At 42.1% G+C, this 13,257-nt stretch overlaps 1 protein-coding gene across 1 annotated transcript; it reads left to right on the forward strand.

Moving 5' to 3' along the window:
- Positions 1-8,620: 8,620 nt before the first annotated feature.
- LOC138869710 (zinc finger BED domain-containing protein RICESLEEPER 3-like) lies at positions 8,621-10,527 on the forward strand. The gene is made up of 3 exons (XM_070147359.1): positions 8,621-8,640; positions 9,440-9,548; positions 9,973-10,527. Exons 1-3 carry the CDS (start codon positions 8,621-8,623, stop codon positions 10,525-10,527), a joined length of 684 nt encoding a protein of 227 aa, XP_070003460.1.
- The last annotated feature ends 2,730 nt before the right edge of the window (positions 10,528-13,257 follow it).

The raw sequence follows: 13,257 nt of genomic DNA on the forward strand, positions 1-13,257 counted from the left end.
CACCAGAATGAACCTATGACCGTTGGTAGCTGCCGGCTCAATAGGTCCAATGACTTCCATGCCCCAGGCAACAAATGGCCATGGCGCTGACATTGTATGCAATTCTGTCGGCGGAGAATGAATCAAATCTCCGTGTATCTGACATTGATGGCATTTTTGCACGAAATTGATACAATCACGCTCCATAGTGAGCCAATCCTGCTCGAAGAATCTTCTTCGCCAATACATATCCGCTCATATGTGGCACACAAACTCCAGCATGTACCTCTGTCATAACTGTCGTGGCTTGACTGGCATCTATACATCTCAGCAATCCCAAATCTGGGGTTCTTTTGTACAACACTCCTCCACTGAGGAAGAATCCACTTGACAATCGCTGAATGGCTCTTTTTTTATCTCCGGTGGCCTGCTCCGGGTATATCCTTATCCTGAGGTACTCCTTGATGTCATAAAACCATGGCTCGCCATCCACTTCTTCCTCTATCATGTTGCAATAGGCATGCTGATCACGAACCTGGATATGTAACGGGTCAACATGAATTTTGTCTGGGTGGTGCAACATCGATGCTAAAGTGGCCAATGCATCGGCAACCTCATTATGAACTCTTGGGATGTGTCTGAACTCCACTGATCGAAATCGTTTGCTCAGATCGTGCAAACATTGTCGATATGGTATGAGTTTCAAATCCCGTGTTTCCCACTCACCCTGAATTTGATGTACCAGGAGGTCCGAGTCTCCCAAGACCAAAACGTCCTGGACATCCATGTTTGCAGCTAGTCGCAGACCCAAAATGCATGCCTCATACTCAGCCATGTTGTTGGTACAATAGAAACGTAGTTGAGCTGTAACAGGATAATGACGTCCTGTTTCAGAAATAAGTACCGCTCCTATTCCAACTCCCTTCGCATTTGCGGCTCCATCAAAGAAAAGCTTCCAACCTGGTTCCTCGGGTAATTCCAACTCATCTATATGCATTACTTCCTCGTCAGGAAAATACGTCCTCAACGGCTCGTATTCTTCATCAACAGGATTCTCAGCCAAGTGATCAGCCAGCGCTTGGGCCTTCATGGCTGTCCTCGTCACATAGACGATGTCGAACTCCGTGAGTAATATTTGCCATTTTGCTAACCTCCCTGTGGGCAAAGGCTTTTGGAAAATATACTTTAATGGATCCAAGCGGGAAATGAGATAAGTAGTATATGAGGACAAATAATGCTTCAATTTCTGGGCCACCCAAGTTAGGGCGCAACATGTCTTCTCGAGTTGAGTGTACTTAACCTCATATACTGTAAACTTCTTGCTGAGATAATAGATGGCTTGCTCTTTCCTTCCTGTAATGTCGTGTTGTCCCAACACGCAGCCAAATGAATTCTCTAGGATCGTTATATAAAGAATTAACGGTCTCCCCGACTCAGGTGGAACCAACACAGGCGGATTTGATAAATATCCTTTGATCTGGTCAAATGCCTCCTGACATTCTACAGTCCATTCTATCGCAGCATCTTTCTTCAGTAGCCGAAATATGGGTTCACAAGTTGCTGTGAGTTGAGCAATAAATCTGCTGATGTAGTTCAACCTTCCCAACAGACTCATTACTTCTGTTTTGTTCTTCGGCGGGGGAAAATCTTGGATAGATTTGATCTTTGACGGGTCCAGTTCAATACCTCGCCGACTGACGATGAATCCTAACAGCTTTCCAGATGGAACTCCAAATGTACATTTGGCCGGGTTGAGCTTAATATCATACCTTTTAAGTCTTTGAAAAAACCTCTTTAGGTCTGCTACGTGGTCTTCCTGATGCTTGGATTTTAAGATCACATCGTCCACGTACACCTCAATTTCTTTGTGGATCATGTCATGAAACACAGTGGTCATCACTCTCATGTACGTTGCTCCAGCATTTTTCAAACCAAATGGCATTACCCAGTAGCAATAAGTTCCCCACGATGTAATGAATGTTGTCTTTTCCGCATCTTCCTCATCCATCAGAATCTGATGATACCCAGCATAGCAATCTACAAAAGATTCGATCTCACGTCCGGCACAATTGTCGATCAAGATATGGATGTTGGGTAAAGGAAAGTTGTCCTTTGGGCTTGCCCTATTCAGATTGCGGTAATCGACACACACCCTGATCTTCACATCTTTCTTTGGCACCGGCACCACATTAGTCAACCAATCAGGATATCGAGTGACACGAATAACCTTTGCTTGCAGCTGCTTGGTTACTTCCTCTTTAATCTTCACACTCATGCCTGTTTTGAACTTCCTCAATTTCTGCTTGACGGGAGGGCATGCTGGGTCGGTAGGTAATTTATGAACTACTAAATCTGTGCGTAACCCCGGCATGTCATCATTTGACCATGCAAAAACATCTTTGAACTCAATAAGTGTTTTGATCAATTCCTCTCTGATATTTGGTGCAATATGGATGCTTATTTTAGTTTCTCTGATATCGTCGGCATCTCCTAAATTGATGGCTTCTGTGTCATTTAAGTTGGGCTTGGATTTTTCTTCAAATTGGCTTAACTCCCTGTTTATCTCCTCGAATGCTTCATCCTCATCGTATTCCGATTCATTATCATAATCGATCTCTTGTATAGTTAGTTCGGAATCAGATTGATCTTTTAGACTAGGTTGAAGATCCGTCGTGCATGCATGTCGTTAAGACCGGTATAAAAAGAACTGTTCAGGAAAAAAGAAAAGAAAGAAAAAAGAATTAAAATTAAAATAAAATAAAATAAGGAATGAAGAAGAAACTTTTCATTTTATTGAATTATGGGATAACAAGGTTTCACACTTTGTTGAGCAATAATAGAAATAAAAAGGAATCTAGATTACAACCCTGGAATAATCCAGAAAACAAAAAGGAAAATGAGAGCCAATACTAGGACTCCCTCCAAGTAGGAAGAGGAGTAGCTGTCCAATTGTTGACATTGGCCCTAGGCCCCACAAATTGTATGTCTGTCTTATTGGAACCCTCTCCAGCTTCTATCATGTTGACATCTGCGAACATTTTTTCAAAGCCCTCATTCAAATCTCCATCTGGCCCGATCAAGGGTCCAAGAACTTCCGGGACTGGCAACTTTCTGCACCCTGCTTTGACAAATGATCTGGACAGGCGTGGGATTGGCTTAGGAAGGACCCAGACTCTTTTCTTCAACTTGCAGGCCCGCTTTACATCCGCTGCGGTAGTCTTGAATCCCAACCCAAAAGTATCCAGGTTCTTGGGCAAAGAAACTGGCTGAACCATTCCCTGCAGATCGATCCCCAAACCTTTTCCTGGTACAAACCCGCTGTTCAACATCTCTGAGGCTATCATGAAGGTTGCAGCTGTGATTCTGGGAAGTGGAAGGCCCCCACACTCAGGAATTTTGTCTACTGAGATTGTGTCAAAAACCTGATAAACCCATGGGCCTTTGTCATCGTCGGTTTCTATGAATGGTACCATAGCATCACTGACGGCATGTGTGCTGTCATCCCCGTGTACCACAATCTCTTGCCTTTCCCATTCAAATTTGACCATCTGATGCAGTGTAGAAAGCACTACTTTGGCTGCGTGGATCCATGGTCGTCCCAACAGAAGATTGTACGACACCGCCACATCTATCACTTGAAATTCCATGGTGAACTCGACTGGACCAATGGTTAATTCTAGTACGATGTCACCCACTGTGTCAGTACCGCCCCCATCAAAACCTCGGACGCAGACGCTGTTCTTGTGGATCCTATCATCAGCAACCTTTAGTTTGTTCAGAGTGGCCAAATGACAGATATTGGCACTTGATCCATTATCAATTAGTACTCGAGTGACCACCGAGTCTTCGCATTTTACCATCAAGTAGAGTGCCCTGTTGTGTTCTGTACCCTCTACCGGTAACTCATCGTCAGAGAATGTCACTCGGTTTACTTCGAAGATCTTGTGCACTATTTTTCTCCAAATGGTTCACTGAGATCTTGTCCGGGACATGGGCTTCGTTCAGAATCTTCATTAAGGCCTGACAATGATCTTATGAATGGATCAATAAGGATAACAACGAAATCTGGGCTGGGGTCTTCCTCAACTGCTCTATAATTGAGTAGTCCTGGGCCTTCATCTTCTTCAAAAACTCTTTTGCTTCTTCCTCCGTTACTGGCTTCTTTATTGTTACAGGATTGGTCCTTCTCAATTCTGCGGGAACAAAACACCTTCCCGAACGAGTTAACCCCTGAGCCTCGTATACCTCTTCCACAACCTCATTTGCCTTATGCATCACTATCACTTGACTGTAGCTCCACGGCACAGCTTTCTCACTTGTCATCGGCAACTGCATGACTGGCCTGATAACAACCGGTTCTACGTGGACCCCCTTCACTACCAACACTGGTGTGCTTGATACTCCCTGCAGCACTGCCTTGGCTGACTCTGGCTTCTTCACAGCAACAGACGAACCTTTCCCCATTACCATAAATGGCTTGTCATCTGCCTTTCCCAACTGTACCACTACCTTTCCACTGGTCGAATTTTCGTTCGAACTGGCACGAATCATCATTACCGTTTGTGAGGGTGTTTTAAGTTTCCCTCCTTCGTGCACTAGTTCGATCATGTGGGCCTCATGGTGCACTAGTAACGGGTTTTCATTGATGTTGGGTGCCTCTGGTGCCTGAACCTCGATCCTATTCGTGTCAATAAGATCTTGTATGGCAGTCTTCAACTTCCAACACTTCTCAGTATCATACCCGGGAGCCCCTGAACAATACTCGCAGCTTACTGAATGGTCCAGATTTCTGGGAAGGGGATTTGGCAATTTGGGTTCAACGGGACTTAATAAGCCTATCTGCCTCAACTTGTGAAATAGAGTAGTATAGGTTTCTCCCAACGGAGTGAATGTTCTCGGCTTCTGCATCCTTTCGTTTCTGAAAGCCTGCTTTCCGTGGAAGCTTGGCCCTGAAGGATTCCTATAGGCCCTTGGTGGTGGATATGTGTTTTGTGGAGGTGGATATGTATGTTGGGGAGCCGGCGCATGCCATTGAGGACGAGCCGGAGGCTGGGTGTAAGTTTGGGCGTGATGGATGGAGAAATGGGGCTCTTGTGGTGGATAATAGGGTTGTATGGATTGTGTGGATAATTTGGGTAATGGGGTCTGGTTTGATAGCGAGGGGCTGGACCTCTTGATCTGGACCAAGTACTTGCTTCAACTGTTGCGACCTCCTCTCTCTTCTATTTCCCGAGCGCACCTCCCGTGCCGCTTTGGATAGCCTGAGTTGTGGCCTTGATCGCCGAATAACTCATTATCTTGTTGGACCTGAGTCCCTCTTCAACCAAGCCGCCCATTTTTACTACTTCATTGAAAGATTTACCAACTAACGTCACCAGGTGACCAAAGTAAGTTGGCTCCAACGTTTGTAGAAGTAGTCCACCATTTCACCTTCCCTCATTGGCGGATCGACTCTTGCTGCTTGTTCTCTCCAACGGAATCCGAATTCCCTGAAGCTCTCTCCAGGCTTTTTCTCAAGTTTTAACAGTGTGAGACGGTCGGGGATGATCTCAAGGTTATACTGGAAATGACCTACAAATGCTTGTGCTAGATTGTCCCAGGTATACCACCTGCTAGGATCCTGCCTTGTGTACCATTCTAATGCGGACCCGCTTAAACTTTGACCGAAATAAGCAATCAGCAACTCATCCTTTCTACCTGCCCCTCTCATCTTACTACAGAACCCTCGTATATGCACCATGGGATCACCATTCCCCTTATATAGATCAAACTTTGGCATCTTAAAACCTACTTGCAATTGAACATCGGGGAAGGGACAGAGATCTTTATAAGACACACTGACTTGGCTGTCCAATCCATGCATATTCCTTAAGGATTGCTCCAGGCTTTTCATTTTACGGAGCACTTCGTCTTACTCCGGATTCTTAGCTGGCCTCTCCGTTTCTGTCGGGAGCTGAAGGTGAGGGGTGTAAATGTATGGCTAGGGTGGTTTGAAGGTGAGTTCAGGAGGATAGTACTGGTTGTCGTGAACCTGAAACACTTGTTCCTCGGGTGATTTTTGCAATGTGGCGGGTAGAGGTGCCACAAAAACAGGAACTGCTGGTGGAGGAGGGTTTTGTTTGGGTGGTGAAGCTTGGGGATTATAGGAAGTTTCCCCTTGATAGTATTGGCCAATGGGGAAGCTTGTTGATGGACCAGTGGAAAGGTGTTCCGGAGTCTGAGCTGGTGAAAGGGTAGGAGTAGGGGGAAGTATTGGTGGTGTTTGTCCCTTAGCCCAGGCTAGGTGCATCCCAGCAATCTCTTGTCTCAACCTGTCCACTTCCCCCTTTATCATTTGCATCTCCGACTTTTCTTCCTCAGCACTTTTGTCCGAACCAGACATATTTTCCGGAATGAGCCCTTTTGATCTTGTGTGGTAATGGTAATCTGCCAGAACGTTCTAACGAGCTAACTGTTTTGAAATCTCTTTCTCTGCTATAAACAACAAACTTGTTAGCGTTAGAGTTTAACACATATTGCAATTTCACATTGGGGAATGCAATGTTCCTAGGCAGTTAACCATTCCTAACATGTTTTTGCTTTGACTACATGCGTCATTCCGGCTTATGTCCTTTCTTTATTCACTTTGCCTCTTCTTTTTTATCTTTTAGGGGTGGTCGAATCTTATGTAGATTGCCTACGTATCACGTCCCCACATGAATCAAACCGGGCGTAGTTCTGCCATTAGCAAAAATAAAGACGCAATTTTGTATTTTATTACCAAAATACGTTATTACAAGCTACGCATTTGAAGAAAAACAAACAAGCGAAATACAGACTTCACACCATTAACATTGTTTGATATGAAAAGAGAACAGAGGGGTAGACAACAGACTTTTAAAAACCAAACAAGTGCAGACTTGAACTGGGGATACATTAAAGCCTTAAATTTTGGTGTCCGCGAGGCATCGTTCGCCCTTTCCGTGGGTTTTGGTGTCAAGCCTCTTTGCAAGCTTTTTAATTCCTCCATGATCCGGTGGACATAACCCATGACTGAGGCAAAAAGGGTATCATGGGGCATTTCTTCACATGTTAGGCACTTCGTGGTGATGTAGCGCCCAATCGCATCGATCCGACCCTTGATTCTATCCCTTTCCATACACAGCTGTTCTATTCCTTGATTCTTTAATCCCAATACTTGAGTGTTGTCAACGAGCTGATCCTGGAACCTCTCCATTTGTTCTTCCATTCGGCCTATTGAATCATAGCAGCACTCCCTGTCTGTTTTAGCATATCGGGCTTGTTTAAGGACCCGCTCTCTGAGAGTGGAATTTATTTCTCTTAATATTGCAATGCTCCCTTCATAATCCCTTCTCACTTGCCATAGGTGCTTTTTCCGCGCTGCTGCACCTTTTGCCCATCTGGCCCATATTCTTGCTATGCTAGCCTCGGATCTTTCCAAGTCTTTTCGGCTTTCAACGACCTGATTCCTTAACCCTGTTATCAACCTTTTATCGGACCGGCTTCTCCGTTGGTTGTCGGCATCCATTTTCATATTCCGGATCTGAGCTTTGAGGATCTCGCTTTCTATGGCTAGTTTGTTCTTTTCTCCTTCGTCGGTAGCAACCTGCACTTTGTTCTCAAATTTCAGACCCTTAATCTATTGTTTCAGCTTGCCTATTTCTGCCCTGTAGCTCTCTTCTTTACACAACCAATCCCACTACTCTTGTGACGCCTGGACGAACTCTTAGAGATAGGGTTTTTTGGCCAGTCTCCTGAACTCGATTTCTTTCCTAAACCAAGCAAGGTATCCCGGCGAAACTTCACCCTTGGACCAATCACGTACACATGTATTGGCTGTTAGGTATTGACATTCGCTCCAAATTTGTCGGACGACTACTTCAGGAAACTGTCCGCTGGGCCCGATCTCGACTACTTGGCCACTAAGATCTTCATCTTTCGGAACTATTTGGCATCTCTCCAGCTGTCTCAAGACTCGATACGGGGCATAGGGTTGAATATTACGGAGTCCATCAAAAGGAAATGGGGTCCCGTGGAGGGCATATATATGATTTCATTCGTAGGCAACCATCCAAATGTCCATCCTATTTGGCCCGCAGTAATAGAACGGAGTCGGGCTATCCATTCCGTGACCCCTTCTGGTAAGCTGATCCCGTCAACCCTTGTGGAAAATTCCTCTATGCATTTTTTCTCTGTCGATTCATAACTCATAAATTGAGGACGACGACATAGGTGTTCGATCATCCACATCTGCAGCAACACATTGCACCCCTCAAAGAAATTTCCCCCGGCTTTGCAAGCTGTGAGAGCGCGGAAGATTTCAGCTACTATCATGGGTACGAGGGTGTTGTTGGCCTGAGTGAGTAAAGTGCTGACAACCCTGGACACTCGTATGTCAATGTTCCCGTCTTTTGTAGGAAACACCAGGAGTCCCAGAAAGGCTATCATGAACGCAACACACCTATGTTCTTCCCACTTTAGGCGGTTTCCTTTGCTACAGATTTTATTTTCCGGCTTGTTGAACCCCCCTATGCGGCCATACCTGTTGTATATAAACCGCAAAGTACAAAAACCAGCTGCCAAATCTGGATTGTGGACCCCCCTGCTTATTTTTAGAGAGTCTAGGAACCTGTGTACGGCTATGGCCCTTGGAGCGATCAGGTACTGGTGTCTTAAAGGAATTTTGGGGCTCCCGATGTACCCGGCTATTTTTTCTAATGTTGGGGTAAGTTCAAAATCCGAGAAGCGAAATACGTTGTGAGTCGTATGGGTGGGCATAAAATCCGAAAAACCGAATTCCGAACCGAACCAAATTAATTTGGTATTTCGGTTTCGGTTTTTTCGGTATTTCAGTCTAATTCGGTACTGAATTTTCGGTATTTCAATATTTCGGTTCGGTTTTCGATTTTATAATTTAACTATTTCGGTAAACCGAAATACCGAAATTTGGCCCAAACCATATTTTATAGGCCCACACGGACACGGACACGGCCACACATGAGTACATGACACACGGACACCCACAGGCCACACCCAGCCAGGACCATCTTCCCCAACTCCCAACCCAAGCCCAATCTTCTACCTCAAATAATCAATTAGAGATTAGACGATTACCCATTTACCCTATCAGACACTAGTATTCTTCGACCTTCAGTGCTTATTGCCCAGTGGGAGATATCATCGAGATAGGGTTTGCTACTTTGCTTACTGCTTCAGCCTTCAGAGAACGAGAAGAAGAAGACGAGAATCGACTGCGACTCTAGGATATCAGTCTACGAATCGAGTTACGACCAGTCGACATTCCAGCTCGAGTCTCATCTCATCTTCACCGGTTAACTTCACTACTTTTGTAAGTTTTGTAAGTCTCATCTCATTCTCATGATCTCATCCCAGTACTCGACTACTCTCTGAGGTTTTTGTTGAGATTTAATTTCTGATTTTCTGCATCAAACTATTTTAGGGTTATAGGCGGCGATTTCCAGCTCGATTCGATTCTGGGCAAACGAAGTGTCGAAGACGCTGCTGTCCTGTTCCAGTCTACCGAGCTCGATTCAATTTCAATTTCAAAGGTATGTTTCGCTTTCATCTGTATCACGTTAATACTCTTTCTTTTGGTTGTATTACCTTGTTTAGGTGTGATATTTTGAACTTTACAGGAAATGTTTCTAGAAAATGATAAGTTACAGGAAATTCAAAAGCAAATTCTAAGTTACAGGAAATTGTTATTGATATTCAAAAAGTCAGAAAATGATAATACTTGAAGATAACTAAAAACCACTGAAAAGTGAAAATGCTAATCCTAGACTTATAATGTGCACACATAAGAAAACTCATGTTACTTTGGTAGCAAGGTAGATAATACTTGTATTTGTTTAATTTTGTAAGGTAGCAACTAGCAAGGTACTTATTAGTTAATTGCTATTGATAGCAAGGTAGTTATTAGTTAATTTGTTGATTGTTAATTTATGTTTATATTTGTTTAATTTTGTATAGATGGAAGATACAAGTAAAGTAAGTGATGTTGGTTCTACTGAAAGTTTACCTATTACGGTAGATAGTAACACCAACAACATTGATAGTGAAGATTCCAAGAAAAGGAAAGCAATGCAACCTAGGTCTGACGTTTGGAACCATTTTGATAAATTTGAGGTTAATGGGGTTGGGAAAGCACGGTGTCGATATTGTAAACAAGCTTATGCTGCTAATTCATCTAAGAATGGAACAACAGGATTGAAGAATCATTTGCTTAGATGCAAAGAATACCCACTTAAAATTGCAGAAGATAATAGTCAAACAAAGATAAATTTTCAATCTTGTCAAAATGATGAAGGATCAATTTGGAAATTTGATCAAAAAGTGGTTAGGAGGGCCTTAATTGAGATGATAGTTACTGATGAACTACCATTTAGCTTTGTAGAAAATGAAGGCTTTAAAAAGTTTATGAGAAAAACTCAACCACTATTTCGTATTCCTTCTCGTAGAACAATAACAAGGAACTGTTATGAAGTTTACGATAAATTGAGGGAAAATCTAAAGAAGTTCTTTTAGAGAAGCACAACCAAAAATTTGCCTAACAACAGACACTTGGACTTCATTACAAAGAATAAATTATATGTGTTTGACAGCCCACTTCATTGATAGGGATTGGAAGTTGCATAAAAGAATACTTAATTTTTGCCCTATCACTAGTCATAAGGGTGAAGAGATGGCTAAAGCTATTAGGGATTGTTTGCTTGAATGGAAATTAGACAAGGTTTTCACTATTACTGTGGACAATGCTTCTTCAAATGATGTAACTGTCAAAGAATTGTCTAAACAGTTAGATATGTGGAAAACTAATATGATGAGTGGTAAACATCTTCATGTGAGATGCATGGCTCATATACTAAATCTAATTGTGCAAGATGGTTTGAAAGAACTTGATGCTTCTGTGACACGTGTTAGAAATATTGTGAGGTATGTGAGATCTTCGCCTGCAAGGACCTTAAAGTTTAAACAGTGTTGTGCACATGTAAAGGTAGAATGTACCAAAACGTTGTGTTTGGATGTTCCTACCAGGTGGAATTCCACCTATTTGATGTTGGATACAGCACAACAATTTGAAAAAGCCTTTGACAAGTTGCATCTTTTTTATGATGGATTTTCTGCATATCAATGTTCTCATCTTTGTGAAGATGGTGGTAATGCAGGTCCTCGTGAATCTGATGATTGGGTGAATGTGAGGAATGTTATAGAGTTTCTTGCAAGATTTCACGAGCTAACTAAAAAAGTTTCAGGTTCACGTTATGTCACTTGTAATTCTCATTTTGAGGATTTATCTGAACTTTATTGTCATTTGAAAATGTGTTTAGCTAGTGAGGATGGGCATTTGAGAAAAATGGCTGAGCAAATGCAAGAAAAGTTCAAGAAGTATTGGGGTGAGCCTGAAAAGATGAATAAAATGATTTTTATTGCTTCCGTCTTGGATCCACATAACAAATTTGAATATGTTGAGGGAGCACTTGAAGAACTTTTTGGGGAGGAAAAAGGGAAGAAAATAAATGTTGAGGTGTATGCTTATATGAATTCTTTGTTTGGGGAGTATCTAAAAAAGTATTCAACCGAATCTTGTCATCAATCTCCATCTAGTTCTACTTCATCTAACAACACATCTAATACACCTAGTGGGAGTGTTATAAGTGCATCAAAAATTAGGACTAAGCTTAGCTTAAAGAAACAAAAGGAAGACAATGGAAGTGGGGGTGCTAAATCGGAGTTGGATAAATACATTAGTGAAGAACAAGAGCCTTTTAGTGAAGAATTTGATATCTTGAGTTGGTGGAAAACACATGCTCCTAGATTTCCTATTCTTTCGGAGTTGGCTGGTGATGTGTTGACAATTCCAATTTCTAGTGTGGCATCGGAATGCGCGTTTAGCACTGGTGGCCGTATTCTTGATTCATTTAGGAGTTCATTGACTACTAAATGTGTGCAATCTCTTATTTGTGTTCAAGATTGGATTAGAGAAGAGAAGAATCCTATTAGTGTTGAAGAAGACTTGAAGTATCTTGAGGAACTCGAGCTTGGTAAGCTTTAATATTTAGTTTGTATTTTAATTCAAAATAATATATCATGCCTTTTCATTTGTATGACATATTTGGTCGTATTATCTTTAGATATGGAAAATAATGGAAGCACTACTAGCATTGTTTGATGTATAGTTGCAACTTGCATCTTGAGGGGTAAGTTTAATACTCTATTTGTTTGGTGATAATGATATCAAACTATAATATTCTAACATATGATTTATATTTTTTTAGGTTCAAGTTCAAGTGCAATCATGCCCCGTGCTACTGCTCAACGCTCCGATATTTGGGAATACTTTGTGGTGAAAGAAGATAACGGAGAAGTTCGCAAGTTTGTTGTCTGCAGACTGCAGTTTGGACTGCAGTTTAGCATCTGCAGACTGCAGTTGTGCCTATTCTTTCTGCATTTTAACTGTTTAATAGTTTTAAGTGTTCAGCTACCATGAGTTTAAGTTTGGACTGTGTTTTTAACTTTTTACTGCACTGTCAGTTTTAAGTGTTAACTATTAAGTTGATTGCCAGATCTGGCGTGCAAGTTTGCATCTGCACTTGCCAGATTGTGAAATTGTTGTCTGCAGAATGATATGCTTTCTTGTTTCAGGCTTTCAGCCATGAGCCATGTGCAGTTGTGCACATTGTGCAAAGTGCAAACACTTTAGAATTTCGATTGTGCAAACACTGCATTTGTGGGACTATTTTTATTGAACTGGGTTAATGAGTTTAGCATCTGCAGACTGTGCAGTGTGCAGGCTTTTCAGTGTTTTCAAACACTGCATTTGTGCAAATTTTTCAAACACTGCATTTGTGCAAATTTTTCAGTGTTCTCACTTTTCAGTGTGCACTGTGCAGGCTTTTCAGTGTTTTCAAACACTGCATTTGTGCAAATTTTTCAGTGTTTACACTTTTCAGTGTGCACTGTGCAGGCTTTCCAGTGTTATCAAACTTGTGCACATTGTGATTGTGCAGTTGTGCAAAGTGCAAACATTTACTGAAAAAACTGCATTTGTGATTCCTCTTCCAAGTTCCAATTGTGCATGACTACATGTGCAGTTGTGCACTGTTAGGCGTTAGCATTTAGCATTGATTATTCAATATTCATTGATTGTTAAATCGAAACCGTACCGAAACCGTACCGAACCAAAATAGTAAATACCGAACTGTACCAAAATATTTTGGTACGGTATTTGGTATACACAATTGATAAACCGAATAC

The sequence above is a fragment of the Nicotiana sylvestris genome, chromosome 5 (assembly GCF_000393655.2).
Source record: "Nicotiana sylvestris chromosome 5, ASM39365v2, whole genome shotgun sequence".
NCBI classification, from domain to species: Eukaryota; Viridiplantae; Streptophyta; class Magnoliopsida; order Solanales; family Solanaceae; genus Nicotiana; species Nicotiana sylvestris.

What these genes read in the sequence shown, in the direction of transcription:
- LOC138869710 (XM_070147359.1), top strand. Translation starts at nt 8,621, where the DNA reads ATGGCCCTTGGAGCGATCAG. An exon ending in ATGGCCCTTGGAGCGATCAG is followed by an intron (nt 8,641 to 9,439) that starts GTACTGGTGTCT and finishes AAACTATTTTAG; the next exon opens with GGTTATAGGCGGCGATTTCC. An exon ending in ATTCAATTTCAATTTCAAAG is followed by an intron (nt 9,549 to 9,972) that starts GTATGTTTCGCT and finishes AATTTTGTATAG; the next exon opens with ATGGAAGATACAAGTAAAGT.